The sequence below is a fragment of the Phragmites australis genome, chromosome 13 (assembly GCF_958298935.1).
Source record: "Phragmites australis chromosome 13, lpPhrAust1.1, whole genome shotgun sequence".
NCBI lineage: Eukaryota > Viridiplantae > Streptophyta > Magnoliopsida > Poales > Poaceae > Phragmites > Phragmites australis.
In genome coordinates, this window is record NC_084933.1 from 11,759,501 (window position 1) to 11,772,310 (window position 12,810).

Consider the following 12,810-nt stretch of genomic DNA (forward strand, 5'->3'; position numbering starts at 1 on the left):
TGCGTTCTTCTGCCAAGATTTCGTTTATGCAAAACAACAAGAAAATTCTCATTTTCCATTTCTTTCGTTTGGTTGTGCTTTCTGGTAGGACATTGCCTGAAAGGAGGCACTAGTGATCGTTCTGATGTTCTTTTCTTGCTAATCCTGCCTTGGCTCTCATGTTTCTTGGATTTAGTTCCTGTTTGATTGTTCTGGCATTGTGCTCGTGATGTGATTTTTAAGGATTTTCTGAATCCAAAGGCATTTCATAGGTAGATGTTAATGCGCTTAGGAAAACAATGGTTAAGGATGGAGTGAGGAAGAACCCTGGGCATAGCCTTGTGGAGCTCCGCAACTCTGTGTATGAGTTTGTTATGGGTGATAGATCACATCCTGAGAGTGAACAGATATACCAAATGCTTGCAGAGATAGCTGAGAGATTGAGACTGCCTTGAACTATCATAGTGAGAGGCTGGCCATTGCATTTGCCTTGCTAAAATCTCTTCCTAGTACTCCTATCAGGACACAGGTGCTACTTGCTGCTGCTAGAGGGTGATAATGCATTGTGTCTACTTTGTAGATTGTCCCTGCACCAATTAGAGTTAAAGAAGACCAACCCCCACCATCCTAGGACCCTGTACCCTCTCCAAGTGGTACTTGATCTATTCTATTTCCTTTTTCTTAAAGTTGTTTATCTATATTGTTAGACCTGTATTTGTATCGATATTGTTTATTGTTGAAATAAAGTTCTATTTTCTTTTCTTGAAGTTCTATTTCCTTTTATTTTTAGTTTTGCCATGAATATGCGAATAAGGGATCGTATTAGAAAGAGGAGGGAGGAGGAGGATGATGATATGATGCTATTTATTTTCCCTGCACTATATCTGGTGGGTTCTAGTGGAGGAAGGGAAAAGAAGCGGCATCATACATCGGCGCTAACAGGCGAGGAACGTGTTTGTGAGCTGCTTGAAGGGCATGTCAAGAACTGTTAGGTAGCATTTAGGATGGAACCTGAAATATTCAGATCCTTGGCCAATTACCTTAGAAGGTAAAGGTTGGTCCGTGATACTAGGATTAAGGTTGAGGAGAAGCTAGGGTTCTTCTTATACATGCTTAGTCATAATGCTTCATATGAGGATCTACAAGAAAAATTTGGGCATAGTAGTGATACCTATCATCGTCACATGAAGCATTTTTTTGACAAGTTTGCCCCTACCATCTCCAAGCGATTTCTGAAGCCTCCCAATCCTAATCAAGTACATTTGAAAATAGAAAGAGATCCTAGATTTTATCCCTACTTCAAGGTGCTTACTTTAACACTTCTATCTTGATCAATATCTATTTTTTTTCAAATTTTAGAAAGTTACATGTAGTTTTTTTGGTGTAGAATTGCATCGGTGCAATTGATGGCAGTCATGTACCCATATCTATATCATCTGACAAAGCCACTCCATTTAGAAATAAGAAGGGCACTCTTAGCCAAAATGTGATGATAGCTTGTGATTTTGATCTGAATATCACTTTCATATCTACTGGATGGGAGGGGTCGGCTACAGACGCTAGAGTTCTTAGATCTGCAATGAACAGTGTTTTCAAGTACCTCTGAGGAAGTTCTATTTGGTTGATGGTGGGTATGTCAACACCCTTCTTTCCTTGCACCATATCGTGGAGTCAGATACCATCTGAAGGAGTTCGGGGCAGGTCACCGTAGACCTCGGAACTACAAAGAGTTATTTAACCATCGCCATGCAGTATTGAGGAATCATGTTGAAAGGGCTTTGGGGGTTCTAAAGAAGCGCTTCCCCATCCTCAAAGTTGCCACATTTCACAAAATAAAGAACCAAGTGAAGATACCCGTAGCTGCTGCTGTGTTGCACAATATTATCCGATCACTCAAGGGAGATGAGCAATGGTTAGATGACCAGCAAGATAATATTGATCCACAAAATTTTGTCGATCTACCAGAAGGTGATCAAGGCAATGATCAAGGCACCGATCAAGGCAACAATCTGAGAGACATGATAGCACAACAAATGTGGAATGATTACCAACGGCATAGAAATTAGTGGGTTGTAATAAGTGGTATATTTGAATATGTTTTGATGTTTTGTGGGTTGTAATAACTTGAACATGTTATGAATATTGTGTTATGCTAGTTGCATCTTACATACATTTGCTTCAATGCTTCTGTTATGAATATTGTGTTATGCATATTTTCACAGTTAATATGTTTGGAAGAGGTTCTTCAAGGTTGACCATGTTCTTGTCTAAAGCTGCATAAAAGAAAAATTCTCCTAAAGGCTATCCTACAAAAAATCATGGAGGTTCTTCAAGAGGTATGCAACTAGAGAACATAGTACTAATTGTATCTTTTAGCTATCTTTTAGCCCAACTTGTGTTGTTTTACATGCTAGTCATATGTTTTGAACATGAATTATGGGGATTGCAGTTGGATTCCTTTTTAGTATACCTATTTGTATACTATTCTTTTAAATGATAATTCATATGCTGAATAAAGATGCCTATTTCTGAATATCCAGTCATGTCATAGTTTTGAGGTTATTCCATTATCCTGCATGCTCATATGACATTCTCATTGTGCTCATTTTCTCCATCTTATGTACTGGGCTCTTTTTTCTTAGCCTTTCAAGTTACTAGTGAGTGATTGTTTTATGTAGAAAAATTAAGAGCCTCTTGGAATCCAATCCTAGAGAAGACACTTGTTGAGTTGCTGCATGAGCACAACACCCCTGATTATAGGGGTCAAAATGGATGGTCGTCAGAAGCTTGGAACAAGATCGTGAAGGAATTCCATGATAGAGATAAGTATGTGACTTTCATAAAGGCACAAATCCAAGAGAAGGAAAAGTAGTTGAAAAGAGAATATAGGATGCTGAAAGAGGCCAGGAAGCAAAGTGGAGCTTCATGGAACGATCAGAGGTGTATGATTGAGGCTGAACTAGCTATATGGAACAACATAATCATTGTAAGATGTTTTTTTCAAATACACATGAGCTGATTGCCATACCCATTTAGTTTCTTATATTCATATATGTTGCTTTAGTGTGCAGTCATTTCCTAAAGCTAAGAAGTTTCGCAGCAAGTCTTTTCCTCTATTTGATGCCTTGGGAGAACTTTATGATGGTTAGTTTTGCCACAAGTCATAATCCTTGTTATCAATATCCATGCTTTGCAAGAACTCTATGTTGCTTACTATTTCTTGTACTATAACTTCCTTGTGTAGGTCATACTACTGAAGGAACATACAATTTCACCTCTACTCATCCACCAGAGTATCTAGTTCTTACACAAGTTGAGAGTGCAGATGAGCTCGGTAACACCAAGCTTATGTTTCCAGACTTTGAAGAGACTTTGGCTTATCATGGACAAGATGATGCAGATGCAAGAGTGCAAACAATTGAAGATGAAGATGCAAGTGTTGAAAGGAATGAACAGAGGCCACAAAGAAGGCATGTTGTTGTAACAAGAAACAAAGAAGAAAAAGAACCAAAGAGGCGGAAGAAGAGTGGTAACATAGAAGGACTAATGGAGAGATACCTTGATATGAGAACCAAACAGGCTGAGGATGAAGCTGCACAGTTAGCAAGAGAAAAGGAGGTTGCTCAAGGTAATAATTATTCAATCAAGAGGTGCATATCTGTTCTCAACTCAATGGAAGTGACAAAGGAGGAAAAGGCCAAAGCATATGGTGTGTTCAAGAATCCAGATTAGAAGAGAGGGGACTTTAGCTTAGTCTCTCAGAGAAACTTTAGCTTTACCATTTTGTGGTTCCACGTTCCTATAGCGGCGAATTGGATGTTTCTGACTTTTGATTGGGCAAGGTCTTGTGTTGTCTGTCTGGTAGTAGTACTTTTTGTAGCCTCTCAGGCACAGTAGCTGAAGTTTCTGACTGTCTGGTAGTAGTGCTTTTTCTGGTTCACAGTAGCTGAAGTTTCTGACTGTTTGGTAGTAGCACTTTTCTGACTGTCTGAAGTAGATGAAGTTTCCATGATACATGTTTCACAGTAGCTGGATGTTTTAGTACTTTTTGCCTGTCTGGTAGTAGTACTTTTTGTGGTTCAACCTGCTGTTGCTGGATTGTTCTTTTTTGTGAACAAAAAAATTGGATGAGTGTTGAAATCAAAATGGTTCATGATGCATTTACACTATATTTGATTGTTAACTGATCCTGTATGGAAACATGTTCATGACCACAACATAGAAGATGATCTTGTATGGCTGTCCTGTTCTGATCATGATACACGACTTGTATAGCTGTATGGATGATCCTGTATCCTGTATAACCCCTTAACAACATGTATGGTTGTATGGATGATCAGTGCTGAACCCCTTGCTTGGCCAACCAATGCAGAGCAGAGCAGGTTAATTTGAAACGGGACCAGAGTGAGCTGCAAAGTAGAGCAGAGCAAACCATGCACCTCCACTTCCACTACAAAATCCCTCCCTGGATAAACCAAACATATTCTTCGAGAGAGGGATTAGGAGGAAGCAAGGAATTTATTCCCCATAGGGATTGGGTCACATGGGAGGGTTTCACTCAATCCCTCCCTTAATAGGTTCCCGTTGGGGATTAAATCCAAAAAACCGAACAAGCCCTTAATGATATATACCTGCGTTTTAGTACTTAGATACACAATTAGCTATCATTTTGCTGTTGGAAGACATGGAGAATATTTCCACCGTGTTTCTTCTTCCATGGCCTAATTCTCTATCGAATCTATGCGTTCTGTGCCATACATGAATAGGCAAACATGATACAGTTATTCATGAGTTACTAATTTTCTGTTTTTATTGAATATCTGAATTTTTTGTTTAAGCATGTTCTAGACATCTCTCAAACAGTTACATATATTATCGACTACTTTCATATGTGGAGGCAAATAATCTTCGATGCTCATGAAGCTGCCCAGGCATCATTGTAGGAAGAATAGAGTCATGGAGAACATTTTTGCAGTCCAATATGCATGTTGTGGTGTTTGTTATCTAGAATTGTGCATTACCAGAACTGAATTCTGTTTCTGCTCGATATTCAAGCAAGAACTTACTTTTACATTGTTCTCTAATATGGATAATGCACCTTTAGTACAAGCTGATATGTCGTTATGACATTTTTCGGGAGATTCAATTCTAATCTGTTCAAGAATAATATTTTCTTTATTTAGTCATCCAACAATTGTGTTTTTTTTCTAGTTCTGGCGATGTTTTCTAGGGTACCTTTATGTTTCTTATTTTACCCATCTTTTCTGATTTTTTAATATTTTTAGCAAAATAGATTTTTATCTCATTCGTTTCCAAACAGTATTAGAGAAACTATACTTACAGTGATTGTATCCCTAGATTCTGAAGGGATTCCATGTGCCACACAAATCCCCTCAGGGTCCTCTTCCATGAGTTTCCTCTCCCACACTTTCAAACAAAAACTTAAAGGAGACGCTCAGCGTAAGAGTGGCCAACAAAATGAATGACCCAAGTGCAAAAAGCTATATTTCAATAGACGATTTGATTTTATGACACAATTAGACCAAAAATAGTGGGGCTATATGTCACAAGCCAATATACCTATGTTTTATGAATATATCAAGGCTAGCATGCAAAACAAAAATGTTAAAATATGTACATAATGTTAAAATGACATAATACATATTTTAAGAACACAACCTGGTACTTCCATGTACAAAATATTAAAAAAGCGCATATAAAAATGCAAAAGTATGTTTATATGTGCCATGTGAAACAAAAGGGAGTAGTTAAGTGAAAAAAGACATGTTTTCCTTTTTCAATGTTTTTATATTTGTTTTGGTGTGTGCATATATTAACTTCATAAAAGTATGTATTTTAAACTAAAAATAATTTAAAATACAAACATACAAACTTAGTTGCAAATACACCTTTTATTTACTTATTTATTTGTTTGTTTGAGTTGGCTCCGCAAATACACCCAATCGTGGAATCACATTTTCCATCCAATTTCCTCCTACTCCGGGTTTATTGTGAACCACAACTGGCCAGTGAAACCTAATTCCCAAAAAATGAAAAAGAAAAAGAAAAAGATAGGCCAAAAAGAAACCACGGCAGATGTCATGGGTGGCTCTCCAGCGTGGCATCTTATCACCAACCATATAAACCTCACCCGGCTACTATTCCACCCTTTTTTCTTGCAATTTTCTCTCTCCAGGAATCCGTTGCATAATTGTCACCGTCCGATCCTTATCACTCCCGCTAGCACGGCCCCGATCCTGCTCGCGCGGCCTCTGTTCCTCCTCCCAGCCGACCGTCGGGCCGCCGCCGTATTGCTCCCCTATCGCCTCCGCCGCCGCGCCGTCGACCTCTTATCCTTCTCCAAATTCGCAGGCTCTCCGGCGTTCTGGTCCAGGTAGTCCTCCCGCCGCAGCCGCACCTCGCTTCTTGCTCCATTCGGCGTCGCTCCTAGGCGCAACTGCACCTCTCGTACCTATCCCCTCCTGGAATACACTGGAGTAGGGCTGATATACATCCGGGCTTCAAGAATTTATTCATTCTCGTTTTGATTGTGATGGCCTAGCTTGCTTGGCCGGATTGTTCGGGTGTTTTTTTCCTTATAAGCAAATGGATTGCTCGTTTTGTTCTTCACAGTCTTTTCTTTTCCTTGAACCGTGAAATCCGAATATTTCTTTCTTGAATGAACTGTTCAGTTTGTGGCGGATTAGTTTACTGCGTGGTAGAGAAGTAATTTCTGTTTATTTGTTCAAATGCGTGGATACTCTCTTACAATTTGAAATTCCTAGCATGGGCTTTTACTTCGGGGTGTTCATTGAGTTCGATTATTGTTTCAAAATTTAATCTTGCGGGGGATTCTCCAACAGGTGGCCCTGCTATCGAGCACCTTGTGTTCTCAAGCTTTATGAGCGCAAGGGAGTATTGCTAAGAGTATCGCCATGACATCTCCAGCTTCCGTTACCAACCTTGGAAGCAATGGGAGGCCTGGCCCGCTGCCGGTGGCGGCAGCGAGGAGAGCGCACCTGGTTACAAGGATCAGTTTCACCGGGTTTGACGGCATAAGGCGGTGGCAGTACGCGCCCGGGAGGCTGTGCAGGTGTATGGTCATAACTAATCTGATTGAGGAGAAGGGGGTTCAGTTCTCATCAAGAGGAGGTGTGAGTGTGAAAGCCGATGATGACAATGACCTGCTTCTGAAGCCACCGCAGAAGCTGGTTCGGCCAAATGGACCACCGGGGGCCATAAAAGCAGCGTCACCACCTGAACGGAAGCCAGCAGGGGCAACATTGGAGGACAGAGAGAAGGTCAGGGAGTCGTTGCACAAGGTGTTGGAGAAGGCTGAGAAGCTTGAGGCCTCGAGCTCTGGAAATGGAGGTGGTGAAAATGCCGGTTCCAGGCAGACTGATGTTTCGATGCATAATGGTCCAGGGGCAACAGCAGTGGATGAGAGTGGGAATTCGAGGAAGACAAAGACACTAAAGAGCGTATGGCGAAAGGGGAACCCTGTGCCAACTGTACGTAAGGTGATTAGAGATCAACCACGGACGGAAACTAGGGATCAGTCGATACCTGCAGCTAAATCTTCAGCGTCATCTCCATCCAAGTCAGTACCTCCTCTACTATCAAAACCTTCTGTAGCACCGCCACCTCGTCGGCCTGTCAAGTCCGATACATCAAAGGAGAAAAAAGGACCCATCCTAATAGATAAATTTGCTTCCAAGAGGGCAACGATTGATCCAGTTGTTCCTGAGGAATTGTTAGATCCTCTGAAGCCAGTACGAGGCCCGCCTGCAAAAGTCAGAGTTGATCGTCGTAAAAAGCCAAACACACCAGCTGGTTCCCGCCGACGTATGCCAAATGATGATGGATTAGTCGATGAGGATACTTCTGATGTGCCAATTTCTGGTGTTCCAGTGCGCAAGGGAAGGAGGTGGAGCAAGGCAAAACGTAGGGCTGCAAGGCTTGAGGCTCTTCAAGCTGAAGAGCCTGTTAGAGTCGAGATCCTTGAAGTTGGTGAAGAAGGTATGCTGATTGAGGACTTGGCATATGAGTTGGCAGTTAGTGAATCAGAAATTTTGCGCTTCTTATCCGTGAGAGGAGTTATGCTCGACAATGTTCAGACTCTGGATAAAGATTTGGTTAAGATGGTTTGCATGGAATATGATGTTGAAGTGCTAGAAAATGGTCCCGTGAAAGTGGAAGAAATGGCAAAGAAGAAGGAGTTCCTTGATGAGGAAGACTTGGATAAGTTGGAAGTAAGACCTCCCATTGTGACTATCATGGGCCATGTTGATCATGGGAAGGTACCTAGTCTGATGTCAAATTGTAAAACTCAACTTTTCTAAAAGTATTGGTTGTATGATACTGCTACTTTTGTTTGCAGACAACTCTGTTGGATTATATACGTAAGAGTAAGGTAAATTCATAATAGCTTGTCCTTGATATGTTCCTTCTTCTAGTGATATGGTAGTTGTCCAGTTATTCTGGGCATTAAAACAGAAATTCCTATTTCTAGAAATTATAGATCTAACCAAAGTTCCTTACAGGTGGTGGCATCGGAGGCTGGCGGTATAACACAAGGCATTGGAGCATATCAGGTTCTTGTACCAGTAGATGGGAACCCTCAAGCTTGTGTTTTTCTGGATACTCCAGGCCACAAGGTATAGAAAAATAACTTTATTTTGTTGAAGTTCACGTTTCTCTCTTTTTGGTTATATGTATGCTTGTGCGGATGACATTACCGTTCCTAATTCTTTAATATGACAGGCGTTTGGTGCAATGAGAGCTCGAGGAGCTAGAGTAACTGATATATGTATCATTGTCGTGGCTGCGGATGATGGTGTTCAGCCACAAACAAGTGAGGCAATTGCACATGCAAGGGCAGCCGGAGTGCCTATTATAATAGCAATAAACAAGGTCTATTTTCAATTTAATTCCTTTGTTCATTCCACTAGTTAAAATTGTTATCCCCCTTCTCATATTTCGGTCACATCATATGCAAGCAGATAGACAAGGAGGGAGCTAATCCAGAACGAGTCATGCAAGAGCTTTCCCAAATTGGACTTATGCCAGAGATGTGGGGTGGTGATACCCCAATGATTCAGGTTGCTGGTTGTCACAATCTTAAAACAGGAGTTCAATAGTATATTCTATTATTACCTATTTGAGCTCTTTTAGTTATGATGTCCACCAGATAAGTGCTCTTACTGGAGACAATGTTGAAGAACTATTGGAGACTGTCATGCTTGTTGCTGAGGTGTCTTTCTGTATGCACTATCTTTTTAAGTAATCTATTGAGTTCCTTTTTGACGTGCCTTTTTTTGTGGGAATTTCAAGTTGCAAGAATTGAAGGCCAATCCTCACAGAAATGCAAAGGGCACTGTTATTGAAGCTTGTCTTGACAAGGCCAAAGGGCCTCTTGCCACCCTAGTTGTACAGAATGGAACCCTAAACAAGGCTGATATTATTATGTGTGGTGAAGCTTTTGGGAAGGTTTGTTTCTTCAATTCCTAATTGCTGCGTATGTTTTTATTTCAGATTAGAAAAACATAAGCTAGCACGTATATTTGTGGGTCAATTGGTATATAACATAGAACTAATATCATGACAGATCCGCGCAATGTATGACGATCGTGGGAAGCTTGTTGACAAAGCAGGACCGTCCAATGCTGTGCAGGTTTTTCCTTCCCTATTTTTCTTCCATTCGCTGTCCCATGGTTCCCTCCTACTTTTCTCTTAATTCTATCATATTTGTGACCCAATCCTTTTTATCGTGAGAAGTGCCCAGTAAAGCTTACTATGAAAATGCGATAAGGCCCTCTCCTCTATTAAAAATGAATATTGGAACACAGCTGGATCTTGACAGCTGACATAGATCACCATGCATATTCCATTCTGTTGCGCCAGTTATTTTTTCTGCTTTAATTGGCTAGTTAATTGCGAAATACTAGCTGCCAGATGAGTGATGAGTTATATCACTTTCAAGTGGATACGGTCATGGATTCTTCTAAGCAGTGTGACAAAAAGAAAATAGCTCTGTGTTCCAAAAATGCACTATGCCTTCCAAGAATGCCTCCTTTTGCTTTAATAATACCAAGGGTTATACAGTCTTGAAATTGCAGTGTTATAAGCATCCTGAATTTTTCTCATAAATTTGTTTTGACAGGTTATTGGCCTGAACAATGTTCCCCTTGCTGGTGATGAATTTGAGGCAGTTGACAACCTTGATATTGCACGAGAAAGGGCAAATGAGCGTGCGGATGTGATGCGCATTGAGAGGATATCTGCAAAAGCTGGTGAAGGGAAAGTTACTCTCTCATCTATTGCGGCATCTGTTTCATCTGGAAAGCAAGCAGGAATTGATACACATGAGCTAAATGTCATTCTTAAAGTTGATTTTCAGGTAACGAAAATATTTGCAGACAATGTGGTTCTATTGTTTATTTATTTTTTTATTTGTTCCTAAAGGAACCAACTTTTGATTCAAATAGGGTTCAATTGAGGCAATTAGGCAAGCCATCCAAGCGCTGCCTCAAGAAAATGTCTCCTTGAGGTTCCTACTTCAAGCTCCAGGAGACGTGAGTGTTAGTGATGTTGATCTGGCTGTTGCTTCTGATGGAATTATATTTGGTTTTAATGTCAGAGCTCCAGGATCAGTTAAAACTTATGCCAAGAAGAAAAGTGTTGAAATTCGACTTTACAAGGTGATCTATGACTTGATAGATGATTTGCGGAATGCCATGGAAGGGCTTCTTGAACCTGCTGAGGTAAACAGGCAGTAATTTTTGTAACGTTTAAACCAGTTGAGTGGAAGAAATCTAAAAAGTCAGTTTGGGGCCGTCACCCTTACTGATAGGTCAACATGTTGTTTAATGTTCTGAAATCGTTTATTTGAATGGAATATCCTTACTTCAATAGGATGCTAGCTGAAAACTTTAGTGTGTTCTAAAGCGAATATTTCTCTTTTTTTTTTCATCAAACTACTTCGATGTTCATCGTCAACACACATTTCTTTGCCAGGAGGAAGTACCACTCGGTTCAGCGAAAGTTCGAGCTGTTTTCAGTAGTGGCAGTGGAAAGGCGGCAGGTTGCATGATTACTACTGGGAAAGTTGTCCAAGATTGTAATGTCCGGGTTATTCGTAAAGGGAAAGAAGTTTATGTTGGTACACTTGATTCCTTGAGACGGGTGAAAGAAACTATAAAGGAGGTACGTAAAATTGCAATGGACCTATCAACTATTCCTGCTGCATGATTAGTAAGTTGATAGAACAAACACATCTTCCCACTATGGTCAAATCTTTTTCCTAAACAGTAAAAGTGACTATAATTCCAGCATTAGTTAGTTTTTTTTTTTTTTTTGATAAAAAGCGGAACTTCATTTAAACACAAGTAATTCTACAAAGGTGAAAGTCATCCTAGGAAGAAGATTGCAATGCCTCAAGTACTGGACATTGTTGATCATGAAAGAGATTGTTACACTCACATGCATTCTGTGTTTACGCCGAGACAAAAACTAGTGCTCACAATGTGGACGGATTTTTTTCTTTTCACTAGGTTGGTGCGGGTCTAGAATGTGGTATTGGGGTAGATGACTTCGATGAATGGGAGGAAGGTGATGTCATAGAGGCATTCAACACTGTGAAAAAGTCAAGAACCCTCGAGGAAGCCTCTGCCACCGTGACTGCTGCTCTGAAGGATGCAGGTGTCCAGCTGTAGAAGTGGCAATGCTGATAAGCGATATACGGTTCAACAGCTGCAGCAGCCAACAATTTTTTGGCAACGAAAGCTGGAGCACAGTGGTCGGATTGCTCAAGAATGACAAGCATGTACTTGTACAAACAACTTATGCAGGACAGTTCTACATCACCGGTGTCTGAGCTTGACCATCTAGCGACTCCCATAGTTGCATCTGCCTTTGAAAGTTGATGTACATAGAGAAGATGAGATCAGCTGTTTTACCCTTTTTAGTTTGCCTCTAACAAGTAGATAATGGATGTGTCTAATTTTGCAACTATTGATTTTTGACACAAGATGTAATCTGCAACGGTCATTCATACTGTTCATGATAGATAAAGGATGTATTTTCAGGGAAAAGCAGATCAATAAAGGTAAATAGGCATGGTAAGGGAGGTTGCTCTGCCAATTTGTTACAACAGAATCTGTCTTGGATAAATCATAAAAAATTCAGTGTATATTCTTGGGTTTGGAACTTTGTTATCTCGCTCTTGGTTCAGTCTCCTCTCCAGGGATGCACAGTTCAAGATCTAGAGGGCTGGCTATGCTCGGCTCTGCTCTTGCTTCTTCTGCTTTTGAGTTGATCTCGATCGAGTTAATCTTGAGCAACTCATGAGCCTCAAACCTTTTCCTTGGCCCTAGTTTGTATCCTGCAATATTTGGAGACGGAAGAATTTTCATGGTTGATGTCTTCTAGACCCTGGAATACTTGGTACAGCATTTCCTGTGGGAAAAATGGTGAAAATAAGGTATAAACAACAAACTCTAGAACTGCTGTTAATATGGCACATTATGTAGACATTTTTTTGAAACAGGTGTCATGAAAACATCAAAATAAGTGTCATGAGAACATCTACAATTGATCAAAACAAGTGTCGTCAAAACATCTACACTAAAATACTACAGAAACCTTCAATGCAACGCAAGTTACTTGAGGCAACTCGTTTAAAACAGTCATCCACTGATTGAGAATGAGACAATAGGTGTAGAAAATATTCAGCAACACGGGTTGATTATTGTTAGACCCACTCTCTATGTACCTATGTCCTAATTAGTCACAATATGCGCCCATCGTGTTGCATATATTCTCTCCCCATCC

The 12,810-nt window shown here is 40.4% G+C and overlaps 1 protein-coding gene and 1 pseudogene across 2 annotated transcripts; both read left to right on the forward strand.

Annotated features, from left to right (window-relative positions):
• The first annotated feature begins 2,206 nt into the window (after positions 1 to 2,206).
• On the forward strand, positions 2,207 to 3,711 carry LOC133887803 (uncharacterized; annotated as a pseudogene).
• Positions 3,712 to 6,158: 2,447 nt separating this feature from the next.
• On the forward strand, positions 6,159 to 12,186 carry LOC133889277 (translation initiation factor IF-2, chloroplastic-like). Of its 2 annotated transcripts, none has more exons than XM_062329785.1 (13): positions 6,159 to 6,373; positions 6,843 to 8,279; positions 8,360 to 8,392; positions 8,523 to 8,636; positions 8,743 to 8,892; positions 8,982 to 9,080; positions 9,170 to 9,232; positions 9,313 to 9,468; positions 9,587 to 9,652; positions 10,142 to 10,378; positions 10,467 to 10,742; positions 10,996 to 11,184; positions 11,532 to 12,186. In XM_062329785.1, exons 2-13 carry the CDS (start codon positions 6,915 to 6,917, stop codon positions 11,691 to 11,693), a joined length of 2,910 nt encoding a protein of 969 aa, XP_062185769.1. In that variant the 5' UTR covers positions 6,159 to 6,373; positions 6,843 to 6,914; the 3' UTR covers positions 11,694 to 12,186. The 2 variants fall into 2 exon arrangements, with proteins under 2 accessions (XP_062185769.1, XP_062185770.1); XM_062329786.1 differs by lacking the exon at positions 6,159 to 6,373 and adding an exon at positions 6,454 to 6,476.
• Positions 12,187 to 12,810: the final 624 nt, after the last annotated feature.

Bases quoted from the DNA above. Each gene is read 5' to 3' on its own strand.
- LOC133889277 (XM_062329785.1), top strand. From the start codon at position 6,915: ATGACATCTCCAGCTTCCGTTACCAACCTTGGAAGCAATGGGAGGCCT. The intron at 9,081-9,169 runs GTTGCTGGTTGT...GATGTCCACCAG, and splicing joins GTGATACCCCAATGATTCAG to ATAAGTGCTCTTACTGGAGA. The intron at 9,469-9,586 runs GTTTGTTTCTTC...ATATCATGACAG, and splicing joins GTGGTGAAGCTTTTGGGAAG to ATCCGCGCAATGTATGACGA.